The following is a 22,478-nucleotide window of genomic DNA, read 5'->3' as shown; positions in this document are numbered from 1 at the left end:
GTCACTGTGTGTGTGTCACTGTGTGTGTGTCACTGTGTGTGTGTGTGTCACTCTGTGTGTGTCACTCTGTGTGTGTGTCACTGTGTGTGTGTCACTGTGTGTGTGTCACTGTGTGTGTGTGTCACTCTGTGTGTGTCACTGTGTGTGTGTGTCACTCTGTGTGTGTCACTCTGTGTGTGTGTCACTGTGTGTGTGTCACTGTGTGTGTCACTCTGTGTGTGTCACTGTGTGTGTGTCACTGTGTGTGTCACTGTGTGTGTGTCACTGTGTGTGTGTCACTGTGTGTGTGTGTCACTGTGTGTGTGTGTCACTCTGTGTGTGTGTCACTGTGTGTGTGTGTCACTCTGTGTGTGTCACTCTGTGTGTGTGTCACTGTGTGTGTGTCACTGTGTGTGTGTGTCACTCTGTGTGTGTCACTCTGTGTGTGTGTCACTGTGTGTGTGTCACTGTGTGTGTCACTCTGTGTGTGTCACTGTGTGTGTGTCACTGTGTGTGTCACTGTGTGTGTGTCACTGTGTGTGTGTCACTGTGTGTGTGTCACTGTGTGTCACTGTGTGTGTGTCACTGTGTGTGTGTCACTGTGTGTCACTGTGTGTGTGTGTGTCACTGTGTGTGTGTGTGTGTGTCACTGTGTGTGTGTGTCACTGTGTGTGTGTCACTGTGTGTGTGTGTCACTGTGTGTGTGTCACTGTGTGTGTCACTCTGTGTGTCACTCTGTGTGTGTGTCACTGTGTGTGTGTGTGTGTCTGTGTGTGTGTGTCACTGTGTGTGTCTGTGTGTGTGTGCCATCATGATCAGCGCTGTGAGTCTCACCCACTCACTCTGTCACTCTGTGTGTGTCACTGTGTGTGTGTCACTCTGTGTGTGTCACTGTGTGTGTGTCACTGTGTGTGTGTGTCACTCTGTGTGTGTCACTCTGTGTGTGTCACTGTGTGTGTGTCACTGTGTGTGTGTGTGTCACTGTGTGTGTCACTCTGTGTGTGTCACTGTGTGTGTGTCACTGTGTGTGTGTCACTGTGTGTGTCACTCTGTGTGTGTCACTGTGTGTGTGTCACTGTGTGTGTGTCACTGTGTGTGTGTGTGTGTCTGTGTGTGTGTGTCATCATGATCAGCGCTGTGAGTCTCACTCACTCACTCTGTCACTCTGTGTGTGTCACTCTGTGTGTGTGTCACTGTGTGTGTGTCACTGTGTGTGTGTCACTGTGTGTGTGTGTGTCACTCTGTGTGTGTCACTCTGTGTGTGTGTCACTGTGTGTGTGTCACTGTGTGTGTGTCACTGTGTGTGTGTGTCACTCTGTGTGTGTCACTGTGTGTGTGTGTCACTCTGTGTGTGTCACTCTGTGTGTGTGTCACTGTGTGTGTGTCACTGTGTGTGTCACTCTGTGTGTGTCACTGTGTGTGTGTCACTGTGTGTGTCACTGTGTGTGTGTCACTGTGTGTGTGTCACTGTGTGTGTGTGTCACTGTGTGTGTGTGTCACTCTGTGTGTGTGTCACTGTGTGTGTGTGTCACTCTGTGTGTGTCACTCTGTGTGTGTGTCACTGTGTGTGTGTCACTGTGTGTGTGTGTCACTGTGTGTGTGTCACTGTGTGTGTGTCACTGTGTGTGTGTGTGTCACTCTGTGTGTGTCACTCTGTGTGTGTGTCACTGTGTGTGTGTCACTGTGTGTGTGTCACTGTGTGTGTGTGTGTCACTCTGTGTGTGTCACTCTGTGTGTGTGTCACTGTGTGTGTGTCACTGTGTGTGTGTCACTGTGTGTGTGTCACTGTGTGTGTGTGTCACTCTGTGTGTGTCACTCTGTGTGTGTGTCACTGTGTGTGTGTCACTGTGTGTGTGTGTCACTCTGTGTGTGTCACTCTGTGTGTGTGTCACTGTGTGTGTGTCACTGTGTGTGTCACTCTGTGTGTGTCACTGTGTGTGTGTCACTGTGTGTGTCACTGTGTGTGTGTCACTGTGTGTGTGTCACTGTGTGTGTGTCACTGTGTGTCACTGTGTGTGTGTCACTGTGTGTGTGTCACTGTGTGTCACTGTGTGTGTGTGTGTCACTGTGTGTGTGTGTGTGTGTCACTGTGTGTGTGTGTCACTGTGTGTGTGTCACTGTGTGTGTGTGTCACTGTGTGTGTGTCACTGTGTGTGTCACTCTGTGTGTCACTCTGTGTGTGTGTCACTGTGTGTGTGTGTGTGTCTGTGTGTGTGTGCCATCATGATCAGCGCTGTGAGTCTCACCCACTCACTCTGTCACTCTGTGTGTGTCACTGTGTGTGTGTCACTCTGTGTGTGTGTCACTGTGTGTGTGTCACTGTGTGTGTGTGTCACTCACTCACTCTGTCACTCTGTGTGTGTCACTGTGTGTGTGTCACTCTGTGTGTGTGTCACTCTGTGTGTGTCACTCTGTGTGTGTGTCACTCTGTGTGTGTCACTGTGTGTGTGTCACTCTGTCACTGTGTCACTGTGTGTGTGTGTGTCACTGTGTGTGTGTGTCACTGTGTGTGTGTGTCACTGTGTGTGTGTGTCACTGTGTGTGTGTGTCACTGTGTGTGTGTCACTGTGTGTGTGTCACTGTGTGTGTCACTGTGTGTGTCACTGTGTGTGTGTCACTGTGTGTGTGTCACTGTGTGTGTGTCACTGTGTGTGTGTCACTGTGTGTGTCACTGTGTGTGTCACTGTGTGTGTGTCACTGTGTGTGTGTCACTGTGTGTGTGTGTCACTCACTCACTCTGTCACTCTGTGTGTGTCACTGTGTGTGTGTCACTCTGTGTGTGTGTCACTCTGTGTGTGTCACTCTGTGTGTGTGTCACTCTGTGTGTGTCACTGTGTGTGTGTCACTCTGTCACTGTGTCACTGTGTGTGTGTGTGTCACTGTGTGTGTGTGTCACTGTGTGTGTGTGTCACTGTGTGTGTGTGTCACTGTGTGTGTGTGTCACTGTGTGTGTGTCACTCTGTGTGTGTCACTGTGTGTGTGTGTCACTGTGTGTGTCACTCACTCACTCTGTGTGTGTCACTGTGTGTGTGTGTGTCACTGTGTGTGTCACTGTGTGTGTGTGTCTGTGTGTGTGTGTCACTCACTCACTCTGTGTGTGTCACTGTGTGTGTGTCACTGTGTGTGTCACTGTGTGTGTCACTGTGTGTGTGTCACTGTGTGTGTCACTGTGTGTGTGTGTGTCACTGTGTGTGTGTGTCACTGTGTGTGTGTCACTGTGTGTGTCACTGTGTGTGTGTCACTGTGTGTGTCACTGTGTGTGTGTGTGTGTCTGTGTGTGTGTCACTGTGTGTGTGTCACTGTGTGTGTCACTGTGTGTGTGTGTCACTGTGTGTGTGTGTGTCACTGTGTGTGTGTCACTGTGTGTGTGTGTGTGTGTCACTCTGTGTGTGTGTCACTGTGTGTGTGTCACTCTGTGTGTGTGTCACTGTGTGTGTGTGTGTGTCACTGTGTGTGTCACTCACTCACTCTGTGTGTGTGTCACTGTGTGTGTGTGTGTGTCACTGTGTGTGTGTCACTCTGTGTGTGTGTCACTGTGTGTGTGTGTCACTGTGTGTGTGTGCCATCATGATCAGCGCTGTGAGTCTCACTCACTCTGTCACTCTGTGTGTGTCACTGTGTGTGTCACTGTGTGTGTGTGTCACTGTGTGTGTGTGTCACTGTGTGTGTGTCACTGTGTGTGTGTGTCACTCTGTGTGTGTCACTGTGTGTGTCACTGTGTGTGTGTGTCACTGTGTGTGTGTGTCACTGTGTGTGTGTCACTGTGTGTGTGTCACTGTGTGTGTGTCACTGTGTGTGTGTCACTGTGTGTGTGTGCCATCATGATCAGCGCTGTGAGTCTCACTCACTCACTCTGTCACTGTGTGTGTGTCACTGTGAGTCTCACTCACTCACTCTGTGTGTGTGTCACTCTGTGTGTGTGTGTGTCACTCTGTGTGTGTGTCACTCTGTGTGTGTCACTCTGTGTGTGTGTCACTGTGTGTGTGTGTGTGTCACTCTGTGTGTGTCACTCTGTGTGTGTGTCACTCTGTGTGTGTCACTCTGTGTGTGTGTCACTGTGTGTGTGTGTGTCACTGTGTGTGTGTCACTGTGTGTGTGTGCCATCATGATCAGCGCTGTGAGTCTCACTCACTCTGTGTGTGTCACTCTGTGTGTGTCACTCACTCACTCACTCTGTGTGTGTCACTCACTCACTCTGTGTGTGTGTCACTCACTCACTCTGTCACTCTGTGTGTGTCACTCACTCACTCTGTGTGTGTGTCACTGTGTGTGTGTGTCACTGTGTGTGTGTGTGTCACTGTGTGTGTGTGTCACTCTGTGTGTGTGTCACTGTGTGTGTGTGTCACTCTGTGTGTGTCACTCTGTGTGTGTCACTCTGTGTGTGTGTCACTGTGTGTGTGTGCCATCATGATCAGCGCTGTGAGTCTCACTCACTCACTCACTCTGTGTGTGTCACTCACTCACTCACTCTGTGTGTGTCACTCACTCACTCACTCTGTGTGTGTCACTCACTCACTCACTCACTCTGTCACTCTGTGTGTGTCACTCACTCACTCTGTGTGTGTGTCACTCACTCACTCTGTCACTCTGTGTGTGTCACTCACTCTGTCACTCTGTGTGTGTCACTCACTCACTCTGTGTGTGTGTCACTGTGTGTGTGTGTCACTGTGTGTGTGTGTGTCACTGTGTGTGTGTGTCACTCTGTGTGTGTGTCACTGTGTGTGTGTGTCACTGTGTGTGTGTGTGTCACTGTGTGTGTGTGTGTCACTGTGTGTGTGTGTCACTGTGTGTGTGTGTCACTGTGTGTGTCACTGTGTGTGTCACTGTGTGTGTGTGTCACTGTGTGTGTGTGTCACTGTGTGTGTGTGTCACTGTGTGTGTGTGTGTCACTGTGTGTGTGTGTCACTGTGTGTGTGTGTCACTGTGTGTGTCACTGTGTGTGTCACTGTGTGTGTGTGTCACTGTGTGTGTGTGTCACTGTGTGTGTGTGTCACTGTGTGTGTGTGTGTCACTGTGTGTGTGTGTCACTGTGTGTGTGTGTCACTGTGTGTGTCACTGTGTGTGTCACTGTGTGTGTGTGTCACTGTGTGTGTGTGTGTCACTGTGTGTGTGTGTCACTGTGTGTGTGTGTGTCACTGTGTGTGTGTGTCACTGTGTGTGTGTGTCACTGTGTGTGTCACTGTGTGTGTCACTGTGTGTGTCACTCACTCACTCTGTGTGTGTCACTCACTCACTCTGTGTGTGTCACTCACTCACTCTGTGTGTGTGTGTCACTGTGTGTGTGTCACTGTGTGTGTGTGTGTGTGTCACTCTGTGTGTGTGTCACTGTGTGTGTGTCACTCTGTGTGTGTGTCACTGTGTGTGTGTGTGTGTCACTGTGTGTGTCACTCACTCACTCTGTGTGTGTGTCACTGTGTGTGTGTGTGTGTCACTGTGTGTGTGTCACTCTGTGTGTGTGTCACTGTGTGTGTGTGTCACTGTGTGTGTGTGCCATCATGATCAGCGCTGTGAGTCTCACTCACTCTGTCACTCTGTGTGTGTCACTGTGTGTGTCACTGTGTGTGTGTGTCACTGTGTGTGTGTGTCACTGTGTGTGTGTCACTGTGTGTGTGTGTCACTCTGTGTGTGTCACTGTGTGTGTCACTGTGTGTGTGTGTCACTGTGTGTGTGTGTCACTGTGTGTGTGTCACTGTGTGTGTGTCACTGTGTGTGTGTCACTGTGTGTGTGTCACTGTGTGTGTGTGCCATCATGATCAGCGCTGTGAGTCTCACTCACTCACTCTGTCACTGTGTGTGTGTCACTGTGAGTCTCACTCACTCACTCTGTGTGTGTGTCACTCTGTGTGTGTGTGTGTCACTCTGTGTGTGTGTCACTCTGTGTGTGTCACTCTGTGTGTGTGTCACTGTGTGTGTGTGTGTGTCACTCTGTGTGTGTCACTCTGTGTGTGTGTCACTCTGTGTGTGTCACTCTGTGTGTGTGTCACTGTGTGTGTGTGTGTCACTGTGTGTGTGTCACTGTGTGTGTGTGCCATCATGATCAGCGCTGTGAGTCTCACTCACTCTGTGTGTGTCACTCTGTGTGTGTCACTCACTCACTCACTCTGTGTGTGTCACTCACTCACTCTGTGTGTGTGTCACTCACTCACTCTGTCACTCTGTGTGTGTCACTCACTCACTCTGTGTGTGTGTCACTGTGTGTGTGTGTCACTGTGTGTGTGTGTGTCACTGTGTGTGTGTGTCACTCTGTGTGTGTGTCACTGTGTGTGTGTGTCACTCTGTGTGTGTCACTCTGTGTGTGTCACTCTGTGTGTGTGTCACTGTGTGTGTGTGCCATCATGATCAGCGCTGTGAGTCTCACTCACTCACTCACTCTGTGTGTGTCACTCACTCACTCACTCTGTGTGTGTCACTCACTCACTCACTCTGTGTGTGTCACTCACTCACTCACTCACTCTGTCACTCTGTGTGTGTCACTCACTCACTCTGTGTGTGTGTCACTCACTCACTCTGTCACTCTGTGTGTGTCACTCACTCTGTCACTCTGTGTGTGTCACTCACTCACTCTGTGTGTGTGTCACTGTGTGTGTGTGTCACTGTGTGTGTGTGTGTCACTGTGTGTGTGTGTCACTCTGTGTGTGTGTCACTGTGTGTGTGTGTCACTGTGTGTGTGTGTGTCACTGTGTGTGTGTGTGTCACTGTGTGTGTGTGTCACTGTGTGTGTGTGTCACTGTGTGTGTCACTGTGTGTGTCACTGTGTGTGTGTGTCACTGTGTGTGTGTGTCACTGTGTGTGTGTGTCACTGTGTGTGTGTGTGTCACTGTGTGTGTGTGTCACTGTGTGTGTGTGTCACTGTGTGTGTCACTGTGTGTGTCACTGTGTGTGTGTGTCACTGTGTGTGTGTGTCACTGTGTGTGTGTGTCACTGTGTGTGTGTGTGTCACTGTGTGTGTGTGTCACTGTGTGTGTGTGTCACTGTGTGTGTCACTGTGTGTGTCACTGTGTGTGTGTGTCACTGTGTGTGTGTGTGTCACTGTGTGTGTGTGTCACTGTGTGTGTGTGTGTCACTGTGTGTGTGTGTCACTGTGTGTGTGTGTCACTGTGTGTGTCACTGTGTGTGTCACTGTGTGTGTCACTCACTCACTCTGTGTGTGTCACTCACTCACTCTGTGTGTGTCACTCACTCACTCTGTGTGTGTGTGTCACTGTGTGTGTCACTCACTCACTCTGTGTGTGTCACTCACTCACTCTGTGTGTGTCACTCACTCACTCTGTGTGTGTGTGTCACTGTGTGTGTCACTCACTCACTCTGTGTGTGTCACTCTGTGTGTGTCACTCACTCACTCTGTGTGTGTGTGTCACTGTGTGTGTCACTCACTCACTCTGTGTGTGTGTCACTCACTCACTCTGTGTGTGTCACTCACTCACTCTGTGTGTGTGTGTCACTGTGTGTGTCACTCACTCACTCTGTGTGTGTGTCACTCACTCACTCTGTGTGTGTCACTCACTCACTCTGTGTGTGTGTGTCACTGTGTGTGTCACTCACTCACTCTGTGTGTGTCACTCACTCACTCTGTGTGTGTCACTCACTCACTCTGTGTGTGTGTGTCACTGTGTGTGTCACTCACTCACTCTGTGTGTGTCACTCACTCACTCTGTGTGTGTGTGTCACTGTGTGTGTCACTCACTCACTCTGTGTGTGTCACTCACTCACTCTGTGTGTGTCACTCACTCACTCTGTGTGTGTGTGTCACTGTGTGTGTCACTCACTCACTCTGTGTGTGTCACTCACTCACTCTGTGTGTGTCACTCACTCACTCTGTGTGTGTGTCACTCACTCTGTGTGTGTCACTCACTCACTCTGTGTGTGTCACTCACTCACTCTGTGTGTGTGTGTCACTGTGTGTGTCACTCACTCACTCTGTGTGTGTCACTCACTCACTCTGTGTGTGTGTGTCACTGTGTGTGTCACTCACTCACTCTGTGTGTGTCACTCACTCACTCTGTGTGTGTCACTCACTCACTCTGTGTGTGTCACTCACTCTGTGTGTGTCACTCACTCACTCTGTGTGTGTCACTCACTCACTCTGTGTGTGTCACTCACTCACTCTGTGTGTGTGTGTCACTGTGTGTGTCACTCACTCACTCTGTGTGTGTCACTCACTCACTCTGTGTGTGTGTGTCACTGTGTGTGTCACTCACTCACTCTGTGTGTGTCACTCACTCACTCTGTGTGTGTCACTCACTCACTCTGTGTGTGTGTGTCACTGTGTGTGTCACTCACTCACTCTGTGTGTGTCACTCACTCACTCTGTGTGTGTGTGTCACTGTGTGTGTGTGTGTGTCACTGTGTGTGTGTCACTCTGTGTGTGTGTCACTGTGTGTGTGTCACTGTGTGCGTGTGTCACTGTGTGTGTCACTGTGTGTGTCACTGTGTGTCACTCTGTGTCTGTGTGTGTGTCACTGTGTGTGTCACTGTGTGTGTGTCACTGTGTGTGTCACTGTGTGTGTCACTGTGTGTGTGTCACTGTGTGTGTCACTGTGTGTGTGTCACTGTGTGTGTCACTGTGTGTGTGTGTCACTGTGTGTGTGTGTCACTGTGTGTGTGTCACTGTGTGTGTGTCACTGTGTGTGTGTCACTGTGTGTGTCACTGTGTGTGTCACTCTGTGTGTGTGTGTCACTGTGTGTGTGTCACTGTGTGTGTGTCACTGTGTGTGTGTCACTGTGTGTGTGTGTCACTGTGTGTGTCACTGTGTGTGTCACTCTGTGTGTGTGTGTCACTGTGTGTGTGTGTGTCACTCTGTGTGTGTGTGTGTGTCACTGTGTGTGTCACTGTGTGTGTGTCACTCTGTGTGTGTGTGTGTGTCACTGTGTGTGTCACTGTGTGTGTCACTGTGTGTGTGTCATTGTGTGTGTCACTGTGTGTGTCACTGTGTGTGTCACTCTGTGTGTCACTGTGTGTGTCACTGTGTGTCACTGTGTGTGTCACTGTGTGTGTCACTCTGTGTGTGTGTGTCACTGTGTGTGTGTGTCACTGTGTGTGTGTGTCACTGTGTGTGTGTGTCACTGTGTGTGTGTGTCACTGTGTGTGTGTCACTGTGTGTGTGTGTCACTGTGTGTGTGTGTCACTGTGTGTGTGTCACTGTGTGTGTGTGTCACTGTGTGTGTGTGTCAGTGTGTGTGTGTGTCACTGTGTGTGTGTGTCACTGTGTGTGTGTGTCACTGTGTGTGTGTCACTGTGTGTGTGTCACTGTGTGTGTGTGTCACTTTGTGTGTGTGTCACTGTGTGTGTGTGTCACTGTGTGTGTGTCACTGTGTGTGTGTGTCACTGTGTGTGTGTGTCACTGTGTGTGTGTGTCACTGTGTGTGTGTGTCACTGTGTGTGTGTGTCACTGTGTGTGTGTGTCACTGTGTGTGTCACTGTGTGTCACTGTGTGTGTGTGTGTCACTGTGTGTGTGTGTGTCACTGTGTGTGTCACTGTGTGTGTCACTGTGTGTGTCACTCTGTGTGTGTGTGTCACTGTGTGTGTGTGTCACTGTGTGTGTGTGTCACTGTGTGTGTGTGTCACTGTGTGTGTCACTGTGTGTGTGTGTCACTGTGTGTGTGTGTCACTGTGTGTGTGTCACTGTGTGTGTGTCACTGTGTGTGTGTCACTGTGTGTGTGTGTCACTGTGTGTGTGTGTGTCACTGTGTGTGTGTCACTGTGTGTGTGTGTCACTGTGTGTGTGTGTCAGTGTGTGTGTGTGTCACTGTGTGTGTGTGTCACTGTGTGTGTGTGTCACTGTGTGTGTGTGTCACTGTGTGTGTGTGTCACTGTGTGTGTGTGTCACTGTGTGTGTGTGTCAGTGTGTGTGTGTGTCACTGTGTGTGTGTGTCACTGTGTGTGTGTGTCACTGTGTGTGTGTGTCACTTTGTGTGTGTGTCACTGTGTGTGTGTGTCACTTTGTGTGTGTGTGTGTCTCTGTGTGTGTGTCACTGTGTGTGTCACTGTGTGTGTGTGTGTGTCACTGTGTGTGTCACTGTGTGTGTCACTGTCTGTGTGTGTGTCACTGTGTGTGTCACTGTGTGTGTCACTGTGTGTGTCACTGTCTGTGTGTGTGTCACTGTGTGTCTCACTGTGTGTCTCACTGTGTGTGTCACTGTGTGTGTCACTGTGTGTCTCACTGTGTGTCTCACTGTGTGTCTCACTGTGTGTGTCACTGTGTGTCTCACTGTGTGTCTCACTGTGTGTGTCACTGTGTGTCTCACTGTGTGTCTCACTGTGTGTCTCACTGTGTGTGTCACTGTGTGTCTCACTGTGTGTCTCACTGTGTGTCTCACTGTGTGTCTCACTGTGTGTGTCACTGTGTGTCTCACTGTGTGTCTCACTGTGTGTCTCACTGTGTGTCTCACTGTGTGTCTCACTGTGTGTGTCACTGTGTGTCTCACTGTGTGTGTCACTGTGTGTCTCACTGTGTGTCTCACTGTGTGTGTCACTGTGTGTCTCACTGTGTGTCTCACTGTGTGTCTCACTGTGTGTCACTGTGTGTCTCACTGTGTGTCTCACTGTGTGTGTCACTGTGTGTCTCACTGTGTGTCTCACTGTGTCTCACTGTGTGTGTCTCACTGTGTGTCTCACTGTGTGTGTCACTGTGTGTCTCACTGTGTGTCTCACTGTGTGTCTCACTGTGTGTGTCACTGTGTGTCTCACTGTGTGTCTCACTGTGTGTCTCACTGTGTGTCTCACTGTGTGTGTCACTGTGTGTCTCACTGTGTGTCTCACTGTGTGTCTCACTGTGTGTCTCACTGTGTGTCTCACTGTGTGTCTCACTGTGTGTCTCACTGTGTGTGTCACTGTGTGTCTCACTGTGTGTCACTGTGTGTCTCACTGTGTGTCTCACTGTGTGTCTCACTGTGTGTCTCACTGTGTGTGTCACTGTGTGTCTCACTGTGTGTCACTGTGTGTCACTGTGTGTCTCACTGTGTGTCTCACTGTGTGTCTCACTGTGTGTGTCACTGTGTGTCTCACTGTGTGTGTCACTGTCTGTGTGTGTGTCACTGTGTGTCTCACTGTGTGTCTCACTGTGTGTGTCACTGTGTGTGTCACTGTGTGTCTCACTGTGTGTCTCACTGTGTGTGTCACTGTGTGTCTCACTGTGTGTCTCACTGTGTGTGTCACTGTCTGTGTGTGTGTCACTGTGTGTCTCACTGTGTGTCTCACTGTGTGTCTCACTGTGTGTGTCACTGTGTGTGTCACTGTGTGTGTCACTGTGTGTGTCACTGTGTGTGTCACTGTGTGTGTCACTGTGTGTGTCACTGTGTGTCTCACTGTGTGTCTCACTGTGTGTCTCACTGTGTGTCACTGTGTGTGTCACTGTGTGTCTCACTGTGTGTCTCACTGTGTGTCTCACTGTGTGTGTCACTGTGTGTCTCACTGTGTGTCTCACTGTGTGTCTCACTGTGTGTGTCACTGTGTGTCTCACTGTGTGTGTCACTGTGTGTCTCACTGTGTGTCTCACTGTGTGTCTCACTGTGTGTGTCACTGTGTGTGTCACTGTGTGTGTCACTGTGTGTCTCACTGTGTGTCTCACTGTGTGTGTCACTGTGTGTCTCACTGTGTGTCTCACTGTGTGTCTCACTGTGTGTCACTGTGTGTCACTGTGTGTGTCACTGTGTGTCTCACTGTGTGTCTCACTGTGTGTGTCACTGTGTGTGTCACTGTGTGTCTCACTGTGTGTCTCACTGTGTGTGTCACTGTGTGTCACTGTGTGTCTCACTGTGTGTCTCACTGTGTGTCTCACTGTGTGTGTCACTGTGTGTCTCACTGTGTGTCTCACTGTGTGTCTCACTGTGTGTGTCACTGTGTGTCTCACTGTGTGTGTCACTGTGTGTCTCACTGTGTGTCTCACTGTGTGTCTCACTGTGTGTCTCACTGTGTGTGTCACTGTGTGTCTCACTGTGTGTCTCACTGTGTGTGTCACTGTGTGTCTCACTGTGTGTGTCACTGTGTGTCTCACTGTGTGTGTCACTGTGTGTCTCACTGTGTGTCTCACTGTGTGTGTCACTGTGTGTCTCACTGTGTGTGTCACTGTGTGTCTCACTGTGTGTCACTGTGTGTCTCACTGTGTGTCTCACTGTGTGTCTCACTGTGTGTGTCACTGTGTGTCTCACTGTGTGTGTCACTGTGTGTGTCACTGTGTGTCACTGTGTGTGTCACTGTGTGTGTCACTGTGTGTCTCACTGTGTGTGTCACTGTGTGTGTCACTGTGTGTCACTGTGTGTGTCACTGTGTGTCTCACTGTGTGTCACTGTGTGTCTCACTGTGTGTCTCACTGTGTGTCTCACTGTGTGTCTCACTGTGTGTCTCACTGTGTGTGTCACTGTGTGTCACTGTGTGTGTCACTGTGTGTGTCACTGTGTGTCTCACTGTGTGTCTCACTGTGTGTCTCACTGTGTGTCTCTGTGTGTCACTGTGTGTGTCACTGTGTGTGTCACTGTGTGTCTCACTGTGTGTCTCACTGTGTGTCACTGTGTGACTGTGTGTCTCACTGTGTGTCTCACTGTGTGTCTCACTGTGTGTCACTGTGTGTGTCACTGTGTGTCTCACTGTGTGTCTCACTGTGTGTCTCACTGTGTGTCACTGGTGTCACTGTGTGTCTCACTGTGTGTCTCACTGTGTGTCTCACTGTGTGTCTCACTGTGTGTGTCACTGTGTGTGTCACTGTGTGTGTCACTGTGTGTGCTCACTGTGTGTGTCACTGTGTGTGTCACTGTGTGTCTCACTGTGTGTCTCACTGTGTGTCTCACTGTGTGTCTCACTGTGTGTGTCACTGTGTGTGTCACTGTGTGTCTCACTGTGTGTCTCACTGTGTGTCTCACTGTGTGTGTGTCACTGTGTGTGTCACTGTGTGTGTCACTGTGTGTGTCACTGTGTGTCACTGTGTGTGTCACTGTGTGTCTCACTGTGTGTCTCACTGTGTGTCACTGTGTGTGTCACTGTGTGTGTCACTGTGTGTGTCACTGTGTGTGTCACTGTGTGTCTCACTGTGTGTCTCACTGTGTGTGTCACTGTGTGTCTCACTGTGTCTCACTGTGTGTCTCACTGTGTGTCTCACTGTGTGTCTCACTGTGTGTCTCACTGTGTGTCTCACTGTGTGTCTCACTGTGTGTCACTGTGTGTCTCACTGTGTGTCTCACTGTGTGTCTCACTGTGTGTCTCACTGTGTGTCTCACTGTGTGTCTCACTGTGTGTCTCACTGTGTGTCTCACTGTGTGTCTCACTGTGTGTCACTGTGTGTCTCACTGTGTGTGTCACTGTGTGTGTCACTGTGTGTGTCACTGTGTGTCTCACTGTGTGTCTCACTGTGTGTCTCACTGTGTGTGTCACTGTGTGTCTCACTGTGTGTGTCACTGTGTGTGTCACTGTGTGTCTCACTGTGTGTCTCACTGTGTGTGTCACTGTGTGTGTCACTGTGTGTCTCACTGTGTGTCTCACTGTGTGTGTCACTGTGTGTCTCACTGTGTGTGTCACTGTGTGTGTCACTGTGTGTCTCACTGTGTGTGTCACTGTGTGTCTCACTGTGTGTGTCACTGTGTGTGTCACTGTGTGTGTCACTGTGTGTGTCACTGTGTGTCTCACTGTGTGTGTCACTGTGTGTGTCACTGTGTGTGTCACTGTGTGTCTCACTGTGTGTCTCACTGTGTGTCACTGTGTGTCACTGTGTGTCTCACTGTGTGTGTCACTGTGTGTGTCACTGTGTGTGTCACTGTGTGTCACTGTGTGTCTCACTGTGTGTCTCACTGTGTGTGTCACTGTGTGTGTCACTGTGTGTCTCACTGTGTGTCTCACTGTGTGTCTCACTGTGTGTCTCACTGTGTGTGTCACTGTGTGTGTCACTGTGTGTGTCACTGTGTGTCTCACTGTGTGTCTCACTGTGTGTGTCACTGTGTGTGTCACTGTGTGTGTCACTGTGTGTCTCACTGTGTGTGTCACTGTGTGTCTCACTGTGTGTGTCACTGTGTGTGTCACTGTGTGTCACTGTGTGTGTCACTGTGTGTCTCACTGTGTGTCTCACTGTGTGTCTCACTGTGTGTCACTGTGTGTCTCACTGTGTGTGTCACTGTGTGTGTCACTGTGTGTGTCACTGTGTGTCACTGTGTGTCTCACTGTGTGTCTCACTGTGTGTCTCACTGTGTGTCTCACTGTGTGTCTCACTGTGTGTCTCACTGTGTGTGTCACTGTGTGTGTCACTGTGTGTCACTGTGTGTCTCACTGTGTGTCTCACTGTGTGTCTCACTGTGTGTCACTGTGTGTCTCACTGTGTGTGTCACTGTGTGTGTCACTGTGTGTCACTGTGTGTCTCACTGTGTGTGTCACTGTGTGTGTCTCACTGTGTGTCTCACTGTGTGTGTCACTGTGTGTGTCACTGTGTGTCTCACTGTGTGTCTCACTGTGTGTCTCACTGTGTGTCTCACTGTGTGTCTCACTGTGTGTCTCACTGTGTGTGTCACTGTGTGTCACTGTGTGTGTCACTGTGTGTGTCACTGTGTGTCACTGTGTGTGTCACTGTGTGTCTCACTGTGTGTCTCACTGTGTGTCTCACTGTGTGTCTCACTGTGTGTGTCACTGTGTGTGTCTCACTGTGTGTCACACTGTGTGTCTCACTGTGTGTCTCACTGTGTGTGTCACTGTGTGTCTCACTGTGTGTCTCACTGTGTGTGTCACTGTGTGTCTCACTGTGTGTGTCACTGTGTGTGTCACTGTGTGTCACTGTGTGTCTCACTGTGTGTCTCACTGTGTGTGTCACTGTGTGTCTCACTGTGTGTCTCACTGTGTGTCTCACTGTGTGTCTCACTGTGTGTGTCACTGTGTGTCTCACTGTGTGTCTCACTGTGTGTCTCACTGTGTGTCTCACTGTGTGTCACTGTGTGTCTCACTGTGTGTGTCACTGTGTGTCTCACTGTGTGTCTCACTGTGTGTCTCACTGTGTGTCTCACTGTGTGTCTCACTGTGTGTCTCACTGTGTGTCTCACTGTGTGTGTCACTGTGTGTCACTGTGTGTCTCACTGTGTGTGTCACTGTGTGTCTCACTGTGTGTCTCACTGTGTGTGTCACTGTGTGTCTCACTGTGTGTGTCACTGTGTGTGTCACTGTGTGTCTCACTGTGTGTCTCACTGTGTGTCTCACTGTGTGTGTCACTGTGTCTCACTGTGTGTGTCACTGTGTGTCTCACTGTGTGTCTCACTGTGTGTGTCACTGTGTGTCACTGTGTGTCTCACTGTGTGTGTCACTGTGTGTGTCACTGTGTGTGTCACTGTGTGTGTCACTGTGTGTCTCACTGTGTGTGTCACTGTGTGTCTCACTGTGTGTGTCACTGTGTGTCTCACTGTGTGTCTCACTGTGTGTCTCACTGTGTGTGTCACTGTGTGTCTCACTGTGTGTCTCACTGTGTGTGTCACTGTGTGTCTCACTGTGTGTCTCACTGTGTGTGTCACTGTGTGTGTCACTGTGTGTCTCACTGTGTGTGTCACTGTGTGTCTCACTGTGTGTGTCACTGTGTGTCTCACTGTGTGTCTCACTGTGTGTCTCACTGTGTGTGTGTCACTGTGTGTCTCACTGTGTGTCTCACTGTGTGTCTCACTGTGTGTCTCACTGTGTGTGTCACTGTGTGTGTCACTGTGTGTGTCACTGTGTGTCTCACTGTGTGTGTCACTGTGTGTCACTGTGTGTGTCACTGTGTGTGTCACTGTGTGTCTCACTGTGTGTCTCACTGTGTGTCTCACTGTGTGTCTCACTGTGTGTCTCACTGTGTGTCTCACTGTGTGTCTCACTGTGTGTGTCACTGTGTGTCTCACTGTGTGTCTCACTGTGTGTCTCACTGTGTGTCTCACTGTGTGTGTCACTGTGTGTCTCACTGTGTGTCTCACTGTGTGTGTCACTGTGTGTGTCACTGTGTGTCTCACTGTGTGTCTCACTGTGTGTCTCACTGTGTGTCTCACTGTGTGTCTCACTGTGTGTCTCACTGTGTGTGTCACTGTGTGTGTCACTGTGTGTCTCACTGTGTGTGTCACTGTGTGTCTCACTGTGTGTGTCACTGTGTGTGTCACTGTGTGTCTCACTGTGTGTCTCACTGTGTGTCTCACTGTGTGTCTCACTGTGTGTCTCACTGTGTGTGCTGTGTGTCTCACTGTGTGTGTCACTGTGTGTGTCACTGTGTGTGTCACTGTGTGTCTCACTGTGTGTCTCACTGTGTGTCTCACTGTGTGTCTCACTGTGTGTCTCACTGTGTGTGTCACTGTGTGTGTCACTGTGTGTGTCACTGTGTGTCTCACTGTGTGTCTCACTGTGTGTCTCACTGTGTCTCACTGTGTGTCTCACTGTGTGTCTCACTGTGTGTGTCACTGTGTGTCTCACTGTGTGTCTCACTGTGTGTCTCACTGTGTGTCACTGTGTGTCTCACTGTGTGTGTCACTGTGTGTCTCACTGTGTGTCTCACTGTGTGTCTCACTGTGTGTGTCACTGTGTGTCTCACTGTGTGTCTCACTGTGTGTCTCACTGTGTGTGTCACTGTGTGTCTCACTGTGTGTCTCACTGTGTGTCTCACTGTGTGTCTCACTGTGTGTGTCACTGTGTGTCTCACTGTGTGTCTCACTGTGTGTGTCACTGTGTGTGTCACTGTGTGTCTCACTGTGTGTCTCACTGTGTGTCTCACTGTGTGTGTCACTGTGTGTGTCACTGTGTGTCTCACTGTGTGTGTCACTGTGTGTGTCACTGTGTGTCTCACTGTGTGTCTCACTGTGTGTCTCACTGTGTGTGTCACTGTGTGTGTCACTGTGTGTGTCACTGTGTGTGTCACTGTGTGTGTCACTGTGTGTCTCACTGTGTGTGTCACTGTGTGTGTCACTGTGTGTCTCACTGTGTGTGTCACTGTGTGTCTCACTGTGTGTCTCACTGTGTGTCTCACTGTGTGTCTCACTGTGTGTCTCACTGTGTGTCTCACTGTGTGTCTCACTGTGTGTCTCACTGTGTGTCTCACTGTGTGTCACTGTGTGTCTCACTGTGTGTCTCACTGTGTGTCTCACTGTGTGTGTCACTGTGTGTGTCACTGTGTGTGTCACTGTGTGTCTCACTGTGTGTCTCACTGTGTGTGTCACTGCGTGTGTCACTGTGTGTGTCACTGTGTGTCTCACTGTGTGTGTCACTGTGTGTGTCACTGTGTGTGTCACTGTGTGTCTCACTGTGTGTCACTGTGTGTGTCACTGTGTGTGTCACTGTGTGTCTCACTGTGTGTCTCACTGTGTGTCTCACTGCGTGTCTCACTGTGTGTCTCACTGTGTGTGTCACTGTGTGTCTCACTGTGTGTCTCACTGTGTGTCTCACTGTGTGTGTCACTGTGTGTCTCACTGTGTGTGTCACTGTGTGTCTCACTGTGTGTGTCACTGTGTGTGTCACTGTGTGTGTCACTGTGTGTGTCACTGTGTGTGTCACTGTGTGTCTCACTGTGTGTGTCACTGTGTGTCTCACTGTGTGTCTCACTGTGTGTGTCACTGTGTGTGTCACTGTGTGTCTCACTGTGTGTGTCACTGTGTGTCTCACTGTGTGTCTCACTGTGTGTCACTGTGTGTCTCACTGTGTGTGTCACTGTGTGTGTCACTGTGTGTGTCACTGTGTGTCACTGTGTGTGTCACTGTGTGTGTCACTGTGTGTCACTGTGTGTGTCACTGTGTGTCTCACTGTGTGTCACTGTGTGTGTCACTGTGTGTCTCACTGTGTGTGTCACTGTGTGTCTCACTGTGTGTCTCACTGTGTGTCTCACTGTGTGTGTCACTGTGTGTGTCACTGTGTGTGTCACTGTGTGTCTCACTGTGTGTCTCACTGTGTGTCTCACTGTGTGTGTCACTGTGTGTGTCACTGTGTGTGTCACTGTGTGTCTCACTGTGTGTCTCACTGTGTGTCTCACTGTGTGTCTCACTGTGTGTGTCACTGTGTGTCTCACTGTGTGTCACTGTGTGTGTCACTGTGTGTCTCACTGTGTGTGTCACTGTGTGTCTCACTGTGTGTCTCACTGTGTGTGTCACTGTGTGTCTCACTGTGTATCTCACTGTGTGTCTCACTGTGTGTGTCACTGTGTGTGTCACTGTGTGTGTCACTGTGTGTCACTGTGTGTGTCACTGTGTGTCTCACTGTGTGTCTCACTGTGTGTGTCACTGTGTGTGTCACTGTGTGTGTCACTGTGTGTCTCACTGTGTGTGTCACTGTGTGTGTCACTGTGTGTGTCACTGTGTGTGTCACTGTGTGTCTCACTGTGTGTCTCACTGTGTGTGTCACTGTGTGTGTCACTGTGTGTGTCACTGTGTGTCTCACTGTGTGTGTCACTGTGTGTCTCACTGTGTGTCTCACTGTGTGTGTCACTGTGTGTGTCACTGTGTGTGTCACTGTGTGTGTCACTGTGTGTCTCACTGTGTGTCTCACTGTGTGTGTCACTGTGTGTCTCACTGTGTGTCTCACTGTGTGTCTCACTGTGTGTCTCACTGTGTGTGTCACTGTGTATCTCACTGTGTGTCTCACTGTGTGTCTCACTGTGTGTGTCACTGTGTGTGTCACTGTGTGTCTCACTGTGTGTCTCACTGTGTGTGTCACTGTGTGTGTCACTGTGTGTGTCACTGTGTGTCTCACTGTGTGTCTCACTGTGTGTGTCACTGTGTGTGTCACTGTGTGTCTCACTGTGTGTCTCACTGTGTGTCTCACTGTGTGTCACTGTGTGTCTCACTGTGTGTCTCACTGTGTGTGTCACTGTGTCTCACTGTGTGTCACTGTGTGTCTCACTGTGTGTGTCACTGTGTGTGTCACTGTGTGTCTCACTGTGTGTCTCACTGTGTGTCACTGTGTGTCTCACTGTGTGTCTCACTGTGTGTCTCACTGTGTGTCTCACTGTGTGTCTCACTGTGTGTCTCACTGTGTGTCTCACTGTGTGTGTCACTGTGTGTGTCACTGTGTGTGTCACTGTGTGTGTCACTGTGTCTCACTGTGTGTCTCACTGTGTGTCTCACTGTGTGTCTCACTGTGTGTGTCACTGTGTGTCTCACTGTGTGTCTCACTGTGTGTGTCACTGTGTGTCACTGTGTGTGTCACTGTGTGTCTCACTGTGTGTGTCACTGTGTGTGTCACTGTGTGTGTCACTGTGTGTCTCACTGTGTGTGTCACTGTGTGTCTCACTGTGTGTCTCACTGTGTGTCTCACTGTGTGTCTCACTGTGTGTCTCACTGTGTGTCTCACTGTGTCTCACTGTGTGTCTCACTGTGTGTCTCACTGTGTGTCTCACTGTGTGTCTCACTGTGTGTCTCACTGTGTGTCTCACTGTGTGTCTCACTGTGTGTCTCACTGTGTGTCTCACTGTGTGTGTCACTGTGTGTCTCACTGTGTCTCACTGTGTGTCTCACTGTGTGTCACTGTGTGTCACTGTGTGTGTCACTGTGTGTCTCACTGTGTGTCTCACTGTGTGTCTCACTGTGTGTCTCACTGTGTGTCTCACTGTGTGTCTCACTGTGTCTCACTGTGTGTCTCACTGTGTGTCTCACTGTGTGTCTCACTGTGTGTCTCACTGTGTGTCTCACTGTGTCTCACTGTGTGTCTCACTGTGTGTCTCACTGTGTGTCTCACTGTGTGTCTCACTGTGTGTGTCACTGTGTGTCTCACTGCGTGTCTCACTGTGTGTCTCACTGTGTGTCACTGTGTGTCTCACTGTGTGTCTCACTGTGTGTCTCACTGTGTGTCTCACTGTGTCTCACTGTGTGTCTCACTGTGTGTCTCACTGTGTGTCTCACTGTGTGTCTCACTGTGTGTCTCACTGTGTGTCTCACTGTGTGTCTCACTGTGTGTCACTGTGTGTGTCACTGTGTCTCACTGTGTGTCTCACTGTGTGTCACACTGTGTGTCTCACTGTGTGTCTCACTGTGTGTCTCACTGTGTGTCTCACTGTGTGTCTCACTGTGTGTGTCACTGTGTGTCTCACTGTGTGTCTCACTGTGTGTCTCACTGTGTGTCTCACTGTGTGTGTCACTGTGTGTCTCACTGTGTGTCTCACTGTGTGTCTCACTGTGTGTGTCACTGTGTGTCTCTCTGTGTGTCTCACTGTGTGTGTCACTGTGTGTCTCACTGTGTGTCTCACTGTGTGTGTCTCACTGTGTCTCACTGTGTGTCTCACTGTGTGTCTCACTGTGTGTCTCACTGTGTGTGTCACTGTGTGTGTCACTGTGTGTCTCACTGTGTGTCTCACTGTGTGTCTCACTGTGTGTCTCACTGTGTGTCTCACTGTGTGTCTCACTGTGTGTGTCACTGTGTGTCTCACTGTGTGTCTCACTGTGTGTGTCACTGTGTGTGTCACTGTGTGTCTCACTGTGTGTCTCACTGTGTGTCTCACTGTGTGTCTCACTGTGTGTCTCACTGTGTGTCTCACTGTGTGTGTCACTGTGTGTCTCACTGTGTGTCTCACTGTGTGTCTCACTGTGTGTGTCACTGTGTGTCTCACTGTGTGTCTCACTGTGTGTCTCACTGTGTGTGTCACTGTGTGTCTCACTGTGTGTCTCACTGTGTGTCACTGTGTGTCTCACTGTGCGTCTCACTGTGTGTCACTGTGTGTCACTGTGTCTCACTGTGTGTCACTGTGTGTCTCACTGTGTGTCTATCTGTGTATGTGTCTCACTGTGTGTCTCACTGTGTGTGTCTCACTGTGTGTGTCACTGTGTGTCTCACTGTGTGTCTATCTGTGTATGTGTCTCACTGTGTGTCTCACTGTGTGTCTCACTGTGTGTCTCACTGTGTCTCACTGTGTGTCTCACTGTGTCTCACTGTGTGTCTCACTGTGTGTCTATCTGTGTATGTGTCTCACTGTGTGTCTCACTGTGTGTCTCACTGTGTGTCTCACTGTGTGTCTCACTGTGTGTCTCACTGTGTTTGTCTCAGGGAGCCAACATTGAGATGTCTGTGGGAGTGACGCTGGGCATCTCAACTATGGCAGGTAACCACGGCAACCCACACGGTAACCACGGCAACCCACACGGTAACCACGGCAACCCACACGGTAACCACGGCAACCCACACGGTAACCACGGCAACCCACACGGTAACCACGGCAACCCACACGGTAACCACGGCAACCCACACGGTAACCACGGCAACCCACACGGTAACCACGGCAACCCACACGGTAACCACGGTGACCATGTGGTAACCACAGCACTCTGTGTGTCTCTGTGTGTCTCACTCTGTGTGTCTGTGTGTCTGTGTCTCACTCTGTGTGTGTCTGTGTGTCTGTGTGTCTGTGTCTCACTCTGTGTGTGTCTGTGTGTCTCTGTGTGTCTGTGTGTCTGTGTCTCACTCTGTGTGTGTCTGTGTGTCTGTGTGTCTCTGTGTGTCTGTGTGTCTGTGTCTCACTCTGTGTGTGTCTGTGTGTGTCTCTGTGTGTCACTCTGTGTGTCTCTGTGTATCTGTGTGTCTGTGTCTCACTCTGTGTGTCTCTGTGTGTGTCTCTGTGTGTCACTCTGTGTGTCTCTGTGTGTCTGTGTGTCTGTGTCTCACTCTGTGTGTCTCTGTGTGTGACTCTGTGTGTCACTCTGTGTGTCTCTGTGTGTCTGTGTGTCTGTGTCTCACTCTGTGTGTGTCTGTGTGTGTCTCTGTGTGTCACTCTATGTGTCTCTGTGTGTCTGTGTGTCTGTGTCTCACTCTGTGTGTCTCTGTGTGTGTCTCTGTGTGTCTGTGTCTCACTCTGTGTGTCTCTGTGTGTCTCACTCTGTGTGTCTGTGTCTCACTCTGTGTGTCTGTGTGTCTGTGTCTCACTCTGTGTGTCTGTGTGTGTCTCACTCTGTGTGTCTCTGTGTCTCACTCTGTGTGTCTGTGTGTCTGTGTCTCACTCTGTGTGTCTGTGTGTGTCTCACTCTGTGTGTGTCTGTGTCTCACTCTGTGTGTCTCTGTGTGTCTCACTCTGTGTGTCTCTGTGTGTCTCACTCTGTGTGTCTGTGTGTCTGTGTCTCACTCTGTGTGTCTCTGTGTGTCTCACTCTGTGTGTCTCTGTGTGTCTCTGTGTGTGTCTCTGTGTGTCTCACTCTGTGTGTCTGTGTGTCTGTGTCTCACTCTGTGTGTCTCTGTGTGTCTCACTCTGTGTGTCTCTGTGTGTTTCTGTGTGTGTCTCTGTGTGTGTCTCACTCTGTGTGTCTCACTCTGTGTGTCTCTGTGTCTGTGTCTCTGTGTCTCACTGTGTGTGTCTCACTCTGTGTGTCTCTGTGTCTCACTCTGTGTGTGTCTCTGTGTCTCACTCTGTGTGTGTCTCTGTGTGTGTCTCTGTGTGTGTCTCTGTGTGTCTCACTCTGTGTGTCTCTGTGTGTCTCTGTGTGTGTCTCTGTCTCTGTGTGTGTCTCACTCTGTGTGTCTCACTCTGTGTGTGTCTCACTCTGTGTGTGTCTCACTCTGTGTGTGTCTCACTCTGTGTGTCTCTGTGTCTCACTCTGTGTGTGTCTTACTCTGTGT

At 50.1% G+C, this 22,478-nt stretch overlaps 1 protein-coding gene across 1 annotated transcript in view; it reads left to right on the top strand.

Annotated features, from left to right (window-relative positions):
* The window catches only part of TMEM65 (transmembrane protein 65), a gene marked incomplete at both ends in the record, with an annotated part of 52,512 nt that overhangs the window by 15,607 nt on the left and 14,427 nt on the right, over nucleotides 1-22,478 (top strand). Inside the window, one exon of the mRNA XM_078885495.1 lies at nucleotides 20,919-20,973. Within this exon, the coding sequence (XP_078741621.1) occupies nucleotides 20,919-20,973 (55 nt within the window). The remainder of the gene's footprint in view (nucleotides 1-20,918; nucleotides 20,974-22,478) is intronic.

Source organism: Lampetra fluviatilis, unplaced genomic scaffold (genome assembly GCF_964198595.1).
Source record: "Lampetra fluviatilis unplaced genomic scaffold, kcLamFluv1.1 SCAFFOLD_508, whole genome shotgun sequence".
In the NCBI taxonomy this organism is placed as follows: domain Eukaryota; kingdom Metazoa; phylum Chordata; class Hyperoartia; order Petromyzontiformes; family Petromyzontidae; genus Lampetra; species Lampetra fluviatilis.
The sequence above is the reverse complement of the archived record's forward strand: the minus strand, read 5'-3'. Positions and strand labels throughout refer to the sequence as shown.